Source organism: Calypte anna, chromosome 12, assembly GCF_003957555.1.
Source record: "Calypte anna isolate BGI_N300 chromosome 12, bCalAnn1_v1.p, whole genome shotgun sequence".
Taxonomy (NCBI): Eukaryota; Metazoa; Chordata; class Aves; order Apodiformes; family Trochilidae; genus Calypte; species Calypte anna.
In genome coordinates, this window is record NC_044258.1 from 19,967,750 (window position 1) to 19,985,531 (window position 17,782).

The window sequence follows — 17,782 nt, forward strand, 5'->3', positions numbered from 1 at the left end:
AGGTACTTGGTCTTGTAGGACTTTGTGCTGGGCAAGAATGTCAGAATGGGTTGTTGCCATGTGCCTCACCCAAGGTGGATGCTGTCCAGATGTGGAGAGAAGGACAGGAAAGGTTGCAAGGCTGTTTTGGGGGCAATTCAGAGCAGAATCCAACTTCTCAGATCACCTCCTGGAGGGGTGGATTATATAGAGAGATTATGGAAACTGTGTACCAGAGTTACAAACAAATCCTGGGACAGGTGGATTTCTAGGAGCTCTCCCCAGGACTCTCAGTATGTTTTTTAACAAAGCAGTTATGTGGAATAATTGTCTTAATATGAAAGTATTTTTTCTGGAGGACCAGCAAGTCCTAAATCCCCCTGCTCCTCCCCCTGATTCCTTTCTGCTGTAGTCAGGGGGTTTTAGCTGCCTGTCCCCTGCCAGGGGATGCACTTCCCTTCACCAAAGCCTGGGGTACCTGGTTAAATGTTGCTCTTGAGAGAATAATCCTGAAATGGTTGTGTAATGGTTGTCTGATAGCAAAACTCGTTTGCATCTTAACCCAATCAAGTAAGATAGCCATGTGTATATTAATATCCCATTTTTTAGAGTGGTAGTACTAAAAGGAGCCATGGTTGGTTGGTTATTTTCAGGTTAATAAAGCATACTAAGCAGCTGCTAGAGGAGAACGAGGAGAAACTATGTATTAAAGTATTGCAGACCCTCAGGGAAATGATGACCAAAGACAGAGGCTATGGAGAAAAGGTAATGTAATTTACAGTTCATCATTCTGTCTTAAACACTGTCTCTGCTATTCAGTAAAGGAAAATAAAATTCTTGCTCTTTCAAGCTGTGTTTTGTATGTGTAAGCACTTCTGTACTGGATCAGGAACAAAAGTTTTAGTCAACTAACACCTTCAAACACAATTTGAAAGGTAAGCTTCTTTCTGTTGCTTTTTTACTTTAGACTCACAAGTTTAAGTCTAAATCCTGCAGTTGCTGGCACTGTATAAGTATCTCATTTCTTTATGAAGGATATAACCTCTTTATCTGCTGTTTTGGCCTAGGTGACTTTGCAACAGGTCACATAACCTTGCAACAAGAGGATATTCTGTAGTTTAATTTTAATTTATGGACATCTGAGTTATCTTGTTGTGAATTACAGATGGAAACTGTTTGTCACCCAGCCATATTTTTTTTTCTTTCCTTTTTCTACATAAAACTCATCTTATTGAGAAGAATATTTTTCTGTAGGTACAGCTCTATTCTCTGTTTGCATCACAAGAGTGAACATATATGCACATATGTTTGTGTATCTGGGTATTCCTACCATCAATCTAAAAATCCTACCCTAACTTATCATGCATTTCTAAGCCCCCCAGGGTGTAACTATGCTACACGGGGCAGGACACAGAGCAATGAACCCCCCCAGTCAACCTTCTCCAGACCAGTTAGGAGTTGGCAGTGGTGTGGGAGGATGCTCTTGGGTGCCCGTGCCTGGGAGCAGATGGTCTCTCCTGTCCAATTCTCACTTGCAGTACTGAGGGTTTGAAGTTGTTGCATAGTGCTAGATTCACAGCACAGAAAGGGAAAAGCTTTGAGAGGTCAGGCAGTTTCAGAACAATACTGATTTGTTGCTGTGGCTGCAAGGGAGAGAGGTGCCCTGGGGGCAGAGGAACCTGTAGCAGCACCAAGGCCACCTCCTGCCTCTGCCTCCAGACCTCCAGTTTCCTACATCAGCATTTTTATTTTTATTTCCAGTTTTAGCTGAAAAAATGACTTTTCAGCATTCTTGAATAAACTCTGTGATTTAGGGGCCATGCCCACATCAGCTGCAAGAAAGGAGGGTATGCATGTGGGAGGAGCAGGGAGCAGGGTAGGGAGGGATGGGCAGGAACTGCTCCTTTTAGCTGAACACTGAGCACATCCTGTCCTGCTGAGGTAGCAGCACCGTGTGCTGGGTTGTGAGAGCAGGAGCTGGAGCCCTGTAAAGCTCTCCTGTCCTCTCCTCAAGCTCTCTTCATGGAGATATCTGTGATACAGCACAGTCTGGAAAGGGACCAGTGGTGACCAGCAGAAGGGAGCTGGGCCAGGTGATCCTCCTGAAGGAGTGTTGAGTGCTGAGGGTTCCTACTGCCCAGTGCTGGGGATGGGAAAGATTGTGTGATCATAGATTTTTTTATTTTATTATTTTTTTACATTTTAGCACAGGAATGTGCAACCTCCTCTTGCTAACAGCAAAGAGAGACTGCCCAAGGTCACCTTCAGGAATTGAAAAAGTGGGTGTACACCAACAAAACCCAAATGAGAGCTTTGACAATTCTTTTTCCTTTTAAATTCAGTGTGCCACTCTGATTTTTCTAAATGGAAATTCATTTACAGGAGTTCCTTAAACTTTATTTGGGCAGCTCAGCTGAAGCAGTACTTCTAGAAAATACAGTTCATATAACTTGCAGCATTCAGGCTATGGAGGACCCCACGGGATTTTAAAAACCTTCCAAGTGTAGAAAATGCATAACTTTTGGAAGCAGTAGATAAGTTGGTGCAGGGTAAGGATACACTTGCCTGTGAAGTGGATTTCAGAGTATGAGAAAGCAGCTGATGGCTTGCAGATAGACTGCTGGTAGTAGTAGAACAGCTTTAGCTGTCTGGCTAAGAGAAGTGCAGTAGTATTTATTCTCCCTTATGACTCATATAACTGTATTTAGTCACCACTTAAAAGGCAACACCTTTTGTTGTTAAAGTCATCCCGGAGCTTAAAAAAGGAAGGGAAACAAACAAACCAACAAACCCTCTTGCACCCATTCTAAATATGTCTCTCTGTACTTAGAGGTGGCAGAACTTCCTCTGCTGAGCAGGGATGGCTCAGGCCAGCAGTGCTGCTGGTGGGTAGGATGCTCACAGGGCTGCCAGCAGACACTGCAAAGCAGTGCTCAGCAGCAGAGCCCCTCTGGAAGCTCTGGTGTGATTTTACACCGTGTGGTGCTCGCCGGAACAATCTGATTTATTATAAGATCCTCCTCTTCCTCTCACAAATAACCACAGCACCATCACACCCACCTGGCCCCTGCACCCCTCCTCTTTTCCAGGTGGGAAAGGGGATGAGAAGGCAGTGTTGTCCACTCCCTTCAGCAAAGGAGGTTCTCAACAGCTGGGCTGCTTCTGCAGCCTGCAGACACCCTGGGGAAAGCACAGATGTACAGAAGCCTGGGGGAAGGCTTCAAGTTTCCCATATTGCTCAAGACTCCTCATCTTGGCACACGCTCAGGTTCTCTCCGTGCTGGGAAGCATACTGTGGTCCCTGGGATAGGCAGGAAGCTTCACTGCACTGACAGTGTGGGCTAGACCCAAGTTTTCTCCTTTGCTGAAACATGTCACTCACACACGTCTTCCTGGGCGCCTACCAGATAGATGATTTCTGCCTGGGTTCCGCAGGACTTGTGTGTGTGTTTTAAAACTCCCATTTCTCTTCTCAAAACTGGAAAGCCAGCCTCTGCATTCCTGCTGCTGCTCCCAGCTCTCACTGGTGAGGACTCTCATGCCCAAGGGTGAAGTTCTTGGCTGCAGGTCAGCCAGCCCCTGTGGTTTGTCACTTGGCACAAGAACAAAGCCAGGGTGTATCCTGTCTCCCAAGCTCCTGGAGCTTCCAGCAGTGTTGTTTCCCTCACCCCCTGCATCCCAGGCACTCACAGATGTTACTCATGCTGACTGCCAGCTACTCACAGTGTTGGATTTGCAGCATTAAAGTGTTAAATGATTTATTAAGATCCTAACATGAAATTTATTTGTAACTTCTCTTACTAACGCTTGCTTTCAATTCTCCCCCCTCCTTCTTTCTCTTCTGGCAGATTACCATTGAATTGGATAATGCTGAGGTCTTAATTTTATTTATTTCCTACAGTGTTGTTTCTATGGTGTTTGTTTGATGAGTAGCCTGTGTCCTGTTGTCTTCTTAGCACTGAGCTTTTTGGTTCGTATGCCTGTGTCAGTGAGTGAGCTGAGTTGTTCAGTCTGCCGTGTGTCTGTGCTGGGAATAGTTACCACAACTAATTCCATACATCATTCCTTGGAGTATTAGTCCAAAAGCAGTTAGAATTTCTGTCAGTCTGCAGTCACCTGGTGCTGTAGTAGATCCCAGGAATCATTCTGGACCTTGGGACCAGATCCGAGTGCTTCTGGACCTGTTGTCAGCATTTACCCCCCAGGTGTGGTTGCCCCATCGTTGGTAAAAAAAATCTTTCAGCAAACCCTAAGCTCTGGGGTTTCATGGCATGCACAGAAGTTGGGGAAAGCTGCCAAAAGCCAGCTGGAGGAGCCCCTGGATGAGAGGTGTCTCCCCTTCCTGACCAGGGAGAGCCATTACTGGGGTCCCAGGGCACAGCAGGAACAGGTTTTGCTGGCTTTGCCAAAAGAGGTGACAGTCACACAGCTCATCGCAGCATCTCACTGTCCTCCCTGCTGCTTCCTAGCCAGGGTTTGGTGTAGAAAGCCACGGAAAAGGTTCAGCTGTGTTGTGAAAGCCACGGGGAGGGTGTAACCCTGTGAAAATGACTGACTTCTGACACTGTTTCCTACCCTCAGAAAGGTTCCTTCAGCTGGCAGTGCAGCAGCCTGGGCTGTCCTCATGCTGTATGGAGCTGTTCTAGAGGTGGAAAAGCCATAGTTGAGGGAAAACTTTCAGTTTAACTGAAATTAAGCTTTCTAAGGACTTTGCAAAGTAGCTTGTCTGGTTTGGGCTCGGGGTGGAGGGAGGGAGCTGAGCTGTCTCTGCTGCTGCAACTTCCTCATCAAGCTGAAAAAACTCCACATGTGGGTGCTAAATTTGAGATTCTTTTTGCATAAATGTATGCAAATCACTGAGGAGGTGACTGACTGCCACCTTATTTTACTGAAATACCACAAAAAAAAGAAATATTTTCCTCACTGTGCTCTGTTTCCTGTGTTCACTCCCAAGCCAACCTTTTATTTGGAACAAAATTCAACCACTTAAAGCACTTAAAATGTTACTGCTCTTTATTGAATAGAGTAGATAATGAAACATGGCAAAAATTGCTTTCTGTAGAACTCATAATATTTATGTTGATCAGCTGGATTCACCTGGATGTAAACTTCATTCTGAAAAACCAAGGAGATTTGAAGCCCTTGCTTGGTGAAATGGAGCTGAAATCCAAACTATTTGTCAAAAAAAGTAGACCAAAACCTGTGCATGTGGACCAAGGCTGGGTTGTGGAGAGTCTCTTCCATTCAGCAGGGCTTTTAGGGGAGGAAAGGAGCACAAATCCTCTTGAGAGCAAAGTGGTTTTGGTGGGTTTTTTGATTTGTTTTTACCCTACCCCCTGGTTGGGGTGCTGCAGGTCGATGCCTTCATCATCCTCTGGCTGTGCGTGGGGTCACTCCCCAGGCTGGAGCAGAAGGTCCAGCCCAGGGGCTGAGATCCTGTCCCCACTCTCAGCTTCAAGAAGCAGCTCTTCATCAGACAGTCCTCAGCTAGGACTGGGATTCACTGGTGTTCATCCTCCTGCTTCTTAGTGGAAATTTTCTCCTGTCTTAGCCTTGTGACTTTCTTCTCTGACCTGTGTTGGCATGAGACATCCCAGGTGTCTCCAAGCTTCACACCAAACTTTTAGTGTTATATGGGTACTGAGGTGCTGTAGTGTCTAACCTCTGATGTAATGAGTTTTTCTATCTCTGTTTTTAAGCCAAGACTTTATTTCCCCCCCCCCCCCCTTGTACCTCTACAGTATGTACCAGCAGCAAGCTCTGTGTTTGCAAAGTTCGTGTAGCACATGAACATTTCCATCAGGCTCTGGATCCCTTGGCTCATGTGGCACTACAGCTTCCCAGAATAGCATCTATATTTATAATTTTATCCTGGAGAAACTTCAGACAAACTTGAATTGTTTAATTGCAAATTAAGTCATAATGTGAAAGTCTTTGCCCTTCAGTTTCTGGCTGTAATGTGCTGTCTTTGCAGCAATAAATCAGCCAGAGTGTGCAGAGCAATTTAGGATTTGGTTTGGAGGCTGCAGTGGAGGAACTTCTTTGCTCCTTGGTGGAGCAAGTGTGTGGAGGGAGGAGGTGTGTTTGTAACCATCAACAACGAGCACTGTCTGGTTATAGGAAGGGATTTGCACAGGACTTGAACTCCTGTCAAGTCTTGAAGGAAACCCTAAGTTTTACTTGTTTTTTCCCCCCCCTTGCCAGCCCTGGAACCTGGAAACATTAAGGGCAAACAATACAGAAATCTCCATTATTAGTAAAATTATTAACTTCCTCTATCTGGTGACAACTCAGATGTTCTGATCAGCTGAAAGACTTCTTATTTCCCCAAGGGAAAGCTCTATTAAAGTGACTGCCTCGTGGCATCACTTTGTGGTGTTTATGTGATTGTGTACATAGGTTGATTTATGGATCTTAGGTACTGACTGAAAGTTAATCTCAGTGTGTGGCAGGTCCAGATAATGAAAGATGCTAAAAGAGCAGGTGGTCCCTGCATTTCTTGCTGGAGTCATGCTAGAAAACCAGTGTTCTGGTCCCCCTTAACATTTTTACCAGTGCAGAAAGGGAGTGCCCTTGTAACTGGGTGAATAATGCTGGAATTCACCTCGAGGGGAGGAAATCCCCCACAGAACAGGAAGGATGGTGAGGCTGAGACCTGAGCATCCCCTGGCTGAGCTGGAGGATCTGCAGTGCTGGAGAAGTGCTCTGGAAATGAAGAGGAAGGGTAGTAGGATTTAATACTGTTAGCCCAGCTTTCTCTTGAGGGATTTATCTGGATTTTCCTTCTGTTGGAAATGAGGGATGTGACAGAACTTGTGAGTAGCAGCACTGTAGTGCTGTGTTTGTTTCAACATCTCTTACTGTGCTCTGAGGACCAGGATCTGGTCTAGCAGAAATATGGCAATAGCATCTTAAAGCTCTTAGAGATGTTATTCAAAATCTGCAGCATTCTCTGCTGGGGTAGAATCCATGTTAAAGGTTTTTCTTCTAGGGGCAGGTATTAGGATACACAACAAATGAGAGTCATCTTGCAGTATTTACACAACACTTGGGTTCCTTGTAAAAGTGGACAGACCTTTGGTCTAGTGTTAAAGAGCAAGTAAGGTACCTGGGAAGATGGCTGAAACAATTTGTTTTAATAGAAAACCAAACCCACTGGAAGTCTTGGACTATTTTGCACCTAAATTGTGCCTTTCTTACAGCACAGTTGGGTTGAGTCTTGTCCTGATCTCAGGGAGCTGTGTGCTCAGAGCTTGAATTGCAGTTTGTGGTGGGGCTCCCATCTCCCTGTGTCCCTGGGACCCCCTGGAGCAGGAGGCAGGCTGTGGGAGCTGGGGAGCTCAGGAGGGTGGGTTTGGCATCAGCTCCCTGCCCCAAGTAATAAGGAAGGCAGAAAAGGCCAAGGCAGGGCACATTGTCCATCAAACCCTTGGGCTGAGTCTCTCTTGATCAAGTCCTCTCTGGGCTGGAACTGCTGTGATCCTCTTCCTGATGGAGCTGGTGACCATGTGGGTCTCTCAGAAAAGAGGTTCAGGACCAAGAGAAATTTATACCAAGTGCTATCAAGTGTGAATCTTTACACAACAGTGATAACTAAAGTCCAGTTGTAATTAGGTGCAGCAGCTTAATTTACTTTTAATTCAATCCTCAGCCCACTAGAAGGGTCCAGGCATGACAGAAATGTAGATTTGGTGGCATTTCACAGCTGAAGCTGAGATGGTGAGCTCCACCATGGGCTCCCTGAGGTCCAGGACAGCTCAGGCAGCACAGCTCCCAGCCCACAGAGGCATTTCTGTTTGCAGTGTGATGTTCCCATCCACCCCCCTGGGTCTGGATAGACGTTTGGGGACAGCGTGGCCCAGTTTCCACCTGCAGTGTGAGTCTTGGGCACTGGAACACACACGTCCTGGAGAAACACATTAATAATTTATGGACTGAAAAGGAGAGAAGCCTTAGTGCTGACCTGCAGGTGGCATGCTCAGGATGCTGAATCTGTCTGGGAGATGTCCTACTTACTTTTTTTCTCCTTTTTTTTTTTCTTTTTTTTTTTCTTTCCTCCTTCCCCTCCCAGCCACATTGCAGCGAGCTGCTCCGCTGGGCACCTGCCAACATTCAAGCAGCAGTTACATAAGAACAGCTTTCTTTCTTTCTTTCTTTCTTTCTTTTTTTTTATCTCTCTCTCTCTCTTTTTTTTTTTTTTTTTTTCCTGGAATTTAGGCCCCGCTGCTGCTGTGTGACCTTCAGCAGTAATTGCCAATAAATGCTGCAGAGATGTTTACAGCCTCTGCCGGGAGCTTCCCAGGAGCCCCCAACCCCTCCTGCTGGAGCTGGGATTCAGTTTTCAGGGTGACAGAAGGGCTGCTCTGCTGCTTATCCACCCCCTGGGACCAGGGCAGGGGCCAGCAGACACCAAAACTCCCAAGTGCAGCAAAACTCCGAGCATCCAGAGCTTCCCTTCTAATTATTTCCTCCTTTTTAGGATTTGAAGTTTTTTTAAAAAAAAACAAACCTCAGAGAATTAAGTAGAATCCTACTTTCTTTCTTTGTTGTTGGGGTTTCTCTGTTTTTATTTGGTAAAGCTGCTTCTTTAGGCAGCTGATAACACAGTATCCAGCACAATACACCTGCAGACCCACTCAAGTATAGTTTGGGGTTGTTTGGGTTTTTTTCACCTCTTCGCTTTGAGGTTTCAAGGAGGTGAAAAGGGAACTGAAAATCCTGGTTCAAAGGGGTTGACTGAAGTAACCTCCTCCTTGGTCTTCATAGTGCTCTTTATCAATGATAAACTAAAACTCTGATGGCTGAGTAAGGTGCAGGATACCTGATATTTTGTGCAGCTTCTGATTGGAGCTGGAAAATATTAACCTTTGGAGTGCTGGAGAGAGGCACTTAGAGATTGGTGTCCTGGTAGAGACAGCTTGCTCCACAGTCATTTCTCTTGTGTATTTTGTACTTAGACAGTGCTTCACTTGTTATGTCTCCAGCAGAGGAAATGCAGGCTCTCATAAATTTTTGTGGGCTGCCTTATTTTTTTTTTTTTTCCCTTCAGAAATCCGGCAATCTTTGGAGCCTTTTTATTGCACGAACTGGAATTGGTGAGCTCTTTGGAAAAGGAAACTGGAACATTTCTTATAGCTATTTTTTTTTGGTTGTTGTTGTTACAGAGTTATACCATTTTACTTGTTGATTAAATCTGCTGATATAAAATGTGTTGCTAAGGTATTTCTGTCTGTACTCAGCTGTGAAAAACCTGAGTGATAGGAGATGTAAGAGAAGGGATTGCACTCCCATTTGCAGGTCAGTGGCATATCAGGACCAAGGTCTCTAACTCCAGGAAACCCCAGCCCAAGGAAAACATGCTTTCTCAACTGCAAACTCTGGAAAATGAGAGAAGGCTCTCCTGGAGGCAGATCTGGGTGACCTTTCAGGGCAGGCACCGACAGCTCTCGTGCCAAACTTCCCACCTCATCGTCTGGCACAGCGCATGGAGTCTGCAAATACCCTGAGATAAGGGGGGAGGAAACACTTTGCCACGTCCCTGGTCTGGGTGTGTCCCCCCGAGGTCAGGTTAGGGGGGTGTAAGTGTGTGGTTGCTGCTCCATCGAGGGCTGGGGGGAGCTGGGGGGCTGTCTCTGCCCCCCATAAACCTCCTGTGTCTGCTGAGAGTGCTGGAGGAGCCCGTGCCAGGACAAGGTGCTGCTCCCCAGCTTCTGCTGCCTCTTAATTTATGGAGCTGTGAGATCCTCCAGCCCTAAAAATACATCCCCAGCTCAGCAGCTTTGCTGCGGGTCTGTTACAATGGCAAAGTGTGACGTGGGAAGTTTGTCAAAGCGGTTCAGTGCTCTTGGTTCCCAATTATTCCCCTCTGTCTCGAAACTTCTCCGTGGCAAGTCAAACGCGTTTTTTGACAGACACCTACATAGCATCTGCAGAGGGGAGAAAGTTTCCTATCCACGTTTTTTTTTCCTCGGTTTTGCAAGGTAACAGTATTGGCCTCACAAAGGAGACTTGGCAAGCAGGTCAGCTACGTGGGATTTTCTGGTGTTATGGCAGAGTTTCTGAAGGGCAGCAACGTCACTTGTGCTCTCATCCCTTGCCATGGGCCAGAGCAGGCAGTGCTGGTGCTCTGTGTCTGTCATGTAGGAGCTGCCCTAAATGCATTTCACAGAGAGAAAAAGGAGAAATTTAGAAAAAGGGAGGGAAAAGTGGAAACTTCCAGGACCGTGTCTAAAAAGTCAGTCCCACTAGAGTTCCAGGTGATACAGGAGGTGGTTAATGGAAGAGCAGAGGCAAATGGCAATGGGTTCAGAATAACATGTACCAGAGATCTTCAGAGGAGGTCTTTGCAGCTGGATTTATGATCTAGGCAGCAAAAGCTTGATGTGATCTTGCCCTGTGCATGCCATCTCATTTCTGACTGTTGCCTCACTCCAGGGCCAAATCTGATTTATTTGTCTGAGTTTCTTCAAACTCCTCGGTGGTGTCTTGACCTCCCAGGACAGGTGTTGGTTTGCTATGGCCTTGCACCAGCTTGTCACCTCTGTACCCGGGTTAGTTACAGACTGGAAAATGACCTGAGGGAGATGTGTAGTAGTTTGGAGAAGTTTGCAGGAATTCAGCCTGCAGAAGTGAAGCAGTCTGAGGTTCATCACCTCTCCATCCTTTGAAATTGAAGATGGCCTGAAGTGGAAGTTTGTGCTTGGAAGTGTGCTGGTTTGTCCATTGTTTTATCAAAATGCTAAAGTTTGGTAAGGTTAAAGGGAACTCACCTGGCCACTGTTAGTGAAGTGTCTTGGTGGTCCACAACCTTGTCCCTGTGCCCCCAGCTGTGCCTTTTCTTTTAGATAGAGAGGTGAGACAGATAGACAGGAGATCTAGCAGATCACTGCTTCAGTCTGCTCTCCCACCCAGCATTAGCTGGTATTTTGGTATTATATCTCACAGGATAGTGAGAAGTGTAGCACAGCAGCTATAGCTCAATAATTTTTTTTTTTTTTTTTTGTTATTTTAACCTGTTTTGACTTAAAGAATAACAATTTCAGTATATGGAGTTTTATATTTTTACTGCAAGATTGCTGAAGGCCATGCTTATTGGGAATGATCCATCTGAACATTGCCAAGGGCAGTAGCTTTTGCTTGCAGATGAGTTTGTGTGGCTGGTTGGAACATGCTGATCTATTTATACGTGCTGTCTGGGCTGCCCTGGGAAGGCAGAGGAATCTGCTAGCTAGAATATGTACTTTTTCCTTCCCCAGTTGAGTTGGAAAGATCAAACTGATCTCATGCTGATCCTTCACCTGTGCTAGTTTTCAGCCCCAAATGTACATATATGTTTGGTTGAAAGGAGCCCAGGAGTAAGGAAGCTTTTGTTGGAATCTGTAGCCCAGCACTTTATCTCCTGGCAGGCATCTCCACTTGACCTGCCTGCCTCAGCCTCCCCTGGAAGGAAGACACCTCATTTCCTTTGCAGGGGAATACACACAATTTCCTTGCTGCTGTTGCCTACTTAAGAATGGAGGAATTTTTTTGCTCTGCTCTGAAGCAGGCTGTGCAGAACAGGGTTTGCAATCAGAACAATGTGCTCAGACTCCCTGATGACTTGATGGTGTTTCCAGTGTCCAGCCTTGAGCAGCAAGGGTGCACAGGGCTGTGCAGGAACTGTGTGTTCCTCTGCAAAAAAAAAAAAAAAAAAAATGAGCTTCTTCCTGTTAACTTTAGGTCTTCTGGCTGAAATACTCCCTGCTTCAATTTGGCCAAGAGAAAAATGGTTTGCATGCTTGTGAGCATTCCAAGAGTGTGGTGACAATGGAAGGAAATGGTGTACCAAAGGCTGTGTGAATTAGGCAGGAGGAAAGTCCATTAGGAGCAGGGAGAACTCTTCCTGGCCAAGGAGCCCCTGCCCATGGAGCAGTGCAGGGGAAGCACTCACTCCCCTGGCTCCTTCCTGGGAAAAGGACTCTCTCTGTATTTAGACTTCTGGATCCCAGGGCCTTCCTCTCCTTTTCCTGAGCATGTCCCAGGCTGCAGTGGGTCCCAGGCTAAAATAACACAGTTGTTCTCTCAGCCCACACTTGATTTGTCTGTCTGGGTCACTTGCCCTCCAGGCAGACACAGCCAGTGAGTGGCTGACTTGATTTGGTGTTGCTGTATTGTCCTTGCCTTGTTTCTTAGAGTCTGTTCCTGAGAAATTAGATCAATTTCCCCACAATTTAGCAGGCAGTTCCATTTCAGTGTTCCAGTCTCTGTTGTTTGTCTGAAGTCCTAGCAGATAAAAGTTGCTCGTCTTCATCTGTTTCAATGTGATGATCAGTATTTTAAATTTGGAAAGCTGTCACTGTCAAGCCTCCTATTTCCCTACTTGTGTTTGCTGTGTATCAGGTATCTTTTATCCTGGGGAGAAGTGTGTTTGAAGATGAGAATTCACTGAAAGCATCTTTTTAACCCAGCATTGTAAGGCTCCTGCCTTTCCATGACATAGAGCCCTGGCTTCCTCCTCCTTCCTGCTGGGAATGGATGTGCTGCTGGTCCCAAGTGGTCCAAGCAGGCTGCCCAAAAAATGCATCTCCAGGTTGCACCTGCCACTGAAGCTTTTTGCTTGTGCCTCTGTGTCCATGCAGAGCAGTTTGGGTTCAAAGGACACCTGCTGAATTTTCAGAATGTGGCCCTTGTAGGAGCCTGGCTGGGTGGGAGGGTGGAAACAGTAATGATGGCTGTAATTTGTTTAGGATGATTCAGCTAAGTCAAGTGCTTTGCTAGCTCCCTTCCCCTGAGTGTTGACTCCTAGATTTCTGTTGGGATGCAAGATTCTTGAAGAGTGACTAATTTTTCTGCATTTTACTTTCAATTAGCTGCCGCAGCCTCCAGAACCGGAAAGCTCTGTAGAGGTGTGTCACCCACCCATATTTGTACAACAGGCAAATATTGGTGTTTTGAAGTAGTCCTGGTGGAGTGTCTTGTTGGTAAAAAAACCTGTGAAATGTGTGTTCCTGCGTGGTGTTAGACAGTGAAAAATGAGTAGATTTGTTGGAAGTGGTTTAATCCAATAACAACATCAACATGACAGTCTAAAAATACAGAACCTGTGTAAACCAGTCCCAAGTTTTTGTTACTTTCAGCCATTTCCCTTTTTTTTTTTTTTTTTTTTTTTTTTTTTAAGGGAGGCACTGTTGGAAAAGTGTCCTCTCAAATCCCCTGCCTTAGCAAAATGAGGTTTCATTTCTCTGGTTCCTGATGGAGAATTGGGTTTTCCCTTTGTCTCACATATTTAAAACCTTTGATAAGGAAATGGAGATGTCAGAAGTTAGTGGAAGACTCCTAATCCCAGAGCAGCTGGCTGGCCCGTTTAAAATGTCAGAGTGAAAGAGCTGCTGGTCACTTCACATCTCCAAGGGTAGAAGCTCTACAGGCAGCTGGATGTGCAGGCACATTTCATTTATGAGATATCCCAGCATCAGTTCACATGAGATAGATTATTTGCCAAAATGAAGACATAAGAATCTATGAAATCTCAATTTTTTTTTTAATTAATGGGACATCCAGAGATGGCATCAGTAGGTATACAACTGGGTGCTGTACCAGTGAAAATCTAAGTGAAACCACATGGAAATCTGCATCTAAAACAATGTCAGTTCTCTGAGCTTTACAAATATGAAGGTTGATGTTTTGAAATCATGAAGAAGGGAAAAAAAAATGTAGTTTGTGGTGGTTTAGACATTTGTATTTGTAATTTTTGTGGAATAGTGTTTAAATGTCAACTGAAGCCCTGGCTGGTCATAGAATGACTTTGAGATGATTGGGAGATGGTTCCTGGTTGAAGATGGGTCCTTTTCAGGACAATAAAACCTCGATCTACTTCAGCTTTACAAAGTGCAAGTCCCATTGCTGAAAATTAGTATCTGAAATAAGGGAGATTTAATTTGGAAACATGGGTGGGCCAAGGGACTGTGTTCAGTGGAACCCCCCAGAAGTCCATGGCACTAGATGGGAAATCCCCCCAGTTTTGTGAGGCCCTCCCCAGTCTCACAAGACTTCTTTGACCAGTCAGACACATTGCAGTAGCTACACTTCCCCCAGAAGTGTGTGTGTAGTGGGATGGGGTGGTGTGTGTGTGTGTGTGTGTGTGTGTATTCCCTGTGTATATGTGTGCATGGGCATGGTTTGAGTTCTTCAAACACTTGTGTGTGTTAGTGCAGTGGTAACTGTGGGGTCAGCCAGGTCTGTGTTCCCTGAGCCCTGTGAGGATGCTGGGGCACCTGCATGCTGGAGGCTGCCAGAGCAGACTTGGGAAGTGCTGCCAGAGCTGGTGGATATCCAGATAGCTTGTCAGTTGATCTCCCTCATCTCCCCCCTTTGCTTTCAGCTGTGACTTCCTTAATATTTTCCCTGAGTGCAAAGCTGTTAGTGTCTCTTTAGTGTTGTTCTGCTTTAAAATGAAATTTCTGCACGCACAGCAGGAGCTTGATCAAACTCTACCACAGAGGCAACTGGAGGATCATAGAAGGGTATGTACAGCAGTCAAGCACATTCAGAACTAATCCTTTACCTTTTCCTTCCAAACAGTGAAGTGCAAGTCACTCAAGACCCTTCTGTGGTTAAGTACTCACTGTGGGTCCCTTGGAGCATCTCAACCAACCAGTGGGCCCTACAGCTTGGGGTGCTTTACCACCTTCTCTGGTGTTACATGGGAGGGGCAAGTGTTTGGCTGCTCTGAATTAAATCCCAGGTCCTGATCTAGGTCTGTTAACACTTTCCAAACACTCCCCTTTTGCTGCTAATCAGAAAATTACACAGTGAGATGAATGGGTGCTTGTGGAGTCGCCTGCTTTGGCTGCACCTCTCACATCCCAACCAGCCAAGCTGCAAAATCTGTGTCATTAATACATTTCTTGATTTTATTTTTTTAATTTATTTTTTTCTGCTCTTATAGCTGGCAACAGAATAGCAGCAACTCATAACTTCACTCACTCTTAAGTATTATTAAAGATTCTCTGTTTTAAAGATGACAACAGGTTTTTTATAAGACCTAAACTGAGTTATGTATTGCATCTGCTTCATTGAGAGCTGTACAATAATGCTTGTGTACTACTTACTGTTAGTTTACCTTGACAGTGACTGCAGATGAAACTGATTGCTGTTGGGTTTTTTCCTAGGTAGCATATTTAATTTTTCTTATTGCCTCCAAACATCTGATATTTGTTTGCACACTGTCTGCATCAAAGTGGTTTACAACAGTAACATGATGGTTTAAGAACTGTTCTGGAGCCAAGCACTGCATCTGAATTAATTACAACACATCTTAAATACCAGTTATTTTTTTCCTCTCCTCTACTTTGATCCCATACTTGTTAGCCAGCACAGTGGGTTTGAGTAATTTTGGAGGAAACAAGTTTTTCTTCCCAGTTACAATCTGAAATGCTGGTAAATGAGGATTGCCAGCTCTCCAAAGCTCTGGCTAGAAACAGCAAATGTTCCCACTTGTACTTGCTGGTTATTTGTCCTGTTTTAGATAAACATATCCTAGAGACCAGGGAGGTGCTGCAGGTTCCTGAGGTCCCTCCACTCACCCTCTCTGTTCTGCAGATAGAAGAGAAGTTGCCTTCTGCTCCACAATGGGCCAGAAGGAAAATCTGGAGACAACCCCAGGAGCTTTAGTTACCCTCCTGAATTCTGGAGGAGGTTCAGTTTACTGAAAAGCAGCTCTTGTGGTTGGATGTGTGTTGTTATCTTTGTAGTAAGTAGTAAAAATTACTGGTTTAAATGCCAGTTGATTGCCAGTTGGTTTAGCAGAAGAGGAAAAAGGTAATTTGAGAAATCCATTGTAACTTGATTGTTAGCATAGTGCTATATGGGTATCAAGTTGCCTTTCTAATCACTACCCATGTAGAAGAAAGATGTAGTTAAGGTTTTCTTTTTTTGTCTGGCTTGGCCTTGTTCTGTCATGCAGCCTTCCTTACCTGCCAGACCAAGAGCAGAGAGCTGGTTAAAGCACTACATCATGTACTGAACACTCCTGTGTTGCTGTCACTCAGAGTAGCTCCTCTGGGATGAGAATTTGCTTAAGCTTTTGAAGTGAGTCTCTTGCCTCTCCTACATGTTCACTGTTTGGCCCAAGCAGTGATAGGAAGCATATGCCCCTGGGAGAAGTGCTCATCATCTTCTACTGTTGCTTCCAAAGTAACTTGCCTTTTTTTTTTTTTTTTCTCCTTTTTTTGGGGACTTTTGGAAGCAGCTGGTTGGAAAGCTCTGTGCCTCTTTACTGTACATCTTGTCTCCCTGCCACTTCCCCCATCCCCATCTGATTCTGTGAAACGGCTCCTGTGCTGCAGCTTTCACACTAATAATCTATAGAAACGATTTTCAAGCTGCTTAATTGCTGTGACAGAAGCAGAAGGTGGTGGGAGCCCTGACCTTAGCACCAACCTCTGTGGGAAGGGCAGAAATCCCCAGCCAGCTGCAGGCAGGAGTTGGGCTTCCTTTTGCAAGTGATATCTGAAGTTTGGTGAAGGGCTGTTTGTTTCCAGAGAGGTTTTTGTCTTTCTGCTGCATCGGGCTCTAAGGATTCCTCTCCAGTTCCTTCCAGGGATGCCAGCTTAGTATGAAAAGCAGTGGGGCTGCAGCACTGCTGGAGTTTTGTAGGAGCCAGTTAATCCATGTTTACATTGTTCTGTTTGCTTATTTGTGCTTTCAAAGGCCTCTTGTGAAAGTTTAAAAAGTAAGGTTTCACTTGCAGGACAAAATTAAACCTTGTAGCTAATGACATTTTGCATCTGTAGTCAGACAACTGATTTGGTTTGAAATACAAGTGAAAATCAGCACTTGTGAATACAGGTCAATATACTTCAGTTCATCCTAACAGATTTTTAATGTTAAATTCTTCCTGGTTAGATTGATTTTATTTATTTTGGGTTTTTTTGAGTCCCCAGATAACCTCCTTCCTCCCTTCCCTGACACTGTCTCAGGGTGGTACTGCTGCTACCCCAGAGCACCAGCTCCCACTTAAAATAATCACTATTCCTCCTTGCACAAAGACCTTAGGAAAAAAAAAAACCTGTTAATCCAACTGAGGCGTTTGTGTGTGTGCCCTGTGGTGCTCCCTGAATGACTGGGAATTCCTGCAGAGCCTGGGGTGGGATCTGGGCTGGGTCCCCAGGTTCCCATTCAGTCTGGGGGGTGCGTTGGGCTCTGCTGAGGCAGCGCTGCCTGGTCACTGGGGACGTGCTGGGTGCTCCCGGGGTGACAGGGTTATCTGAGGACCTGTGTCCTGCAGTGTCCTCAGGCTCATGTGCTTGGATGCTGACTGCTGGCATGACCAGGTGGCTGCCAGGGGGAACAAAGAGCTGGGATGCAGCAGGGATCGCTGGGGTTCCCGCTCGGCGGCTGGCGGCTCGAGCTGGCATCAGCTGCTGATGGAGGGGAGGGAAGAGTGTGTCCCTGTGCCATTAGTTACACAATAGGATAGGCTTGAGGAGATGGGATTGCTTCCTCACAAATTCATTTCTTAATGTTACTCTAATTCTCCTCTTCATTTTGTGCTGGCACTGCACGGATGCCACTTTTTTTTTATATTTGGCAAGGAGACAGTAGGTCTTAGTTTGAAAATCATTTACATTTTTTATTCTCTTGGAGATTAAAAACCTGAACCGTAAGCTGCTTCTGGTGCTGGGAACACCTAATTTTGCCCAAACCCTCTGAGATTCCTCCAGTATCCCAGCCTTCCCCAGCACATTAGGAGATACCCAGCAGAACCACCCAAACCCCCAGGGCTGTGGCTCCCCCCTCCCTTGCTGCAAGCAGGCTGGTGGTG

At 45.5% G+C, this 17,782-nt stretch overlaps 1 protein-coding gene across 3 annotated transcripts in view; it reads left to right on the plus strand.

The window, feature by feature from the left end:
* ITPR1 (inositol 1,4,5-trisphosphate receptor type 1) overlaps positions 1–17,782 on the plus strand; it is a 163,504-nt gene that overhangs the window by 85,914 nt on the left and 59,808 nt on the right. For 2 of the 3 annotated variants that reach the window (XM_030458158.1, XM_030458161.1), the window contains one exon: positions 633–744. In XM_030458158.1, coding sequence (XP_030314018.1) covers positions 633–744 — 112 coding nt within the window. Of the gene's footprint in view, positions 1–632; positions 745–3,827; positions 3,855–12,827; positions 12,864–14,432; positions 14,481–17,782 lie in introns of all 3 variants that reach the window. The other variant, XM_030458159.1, reaches the window with a different exon arrangement.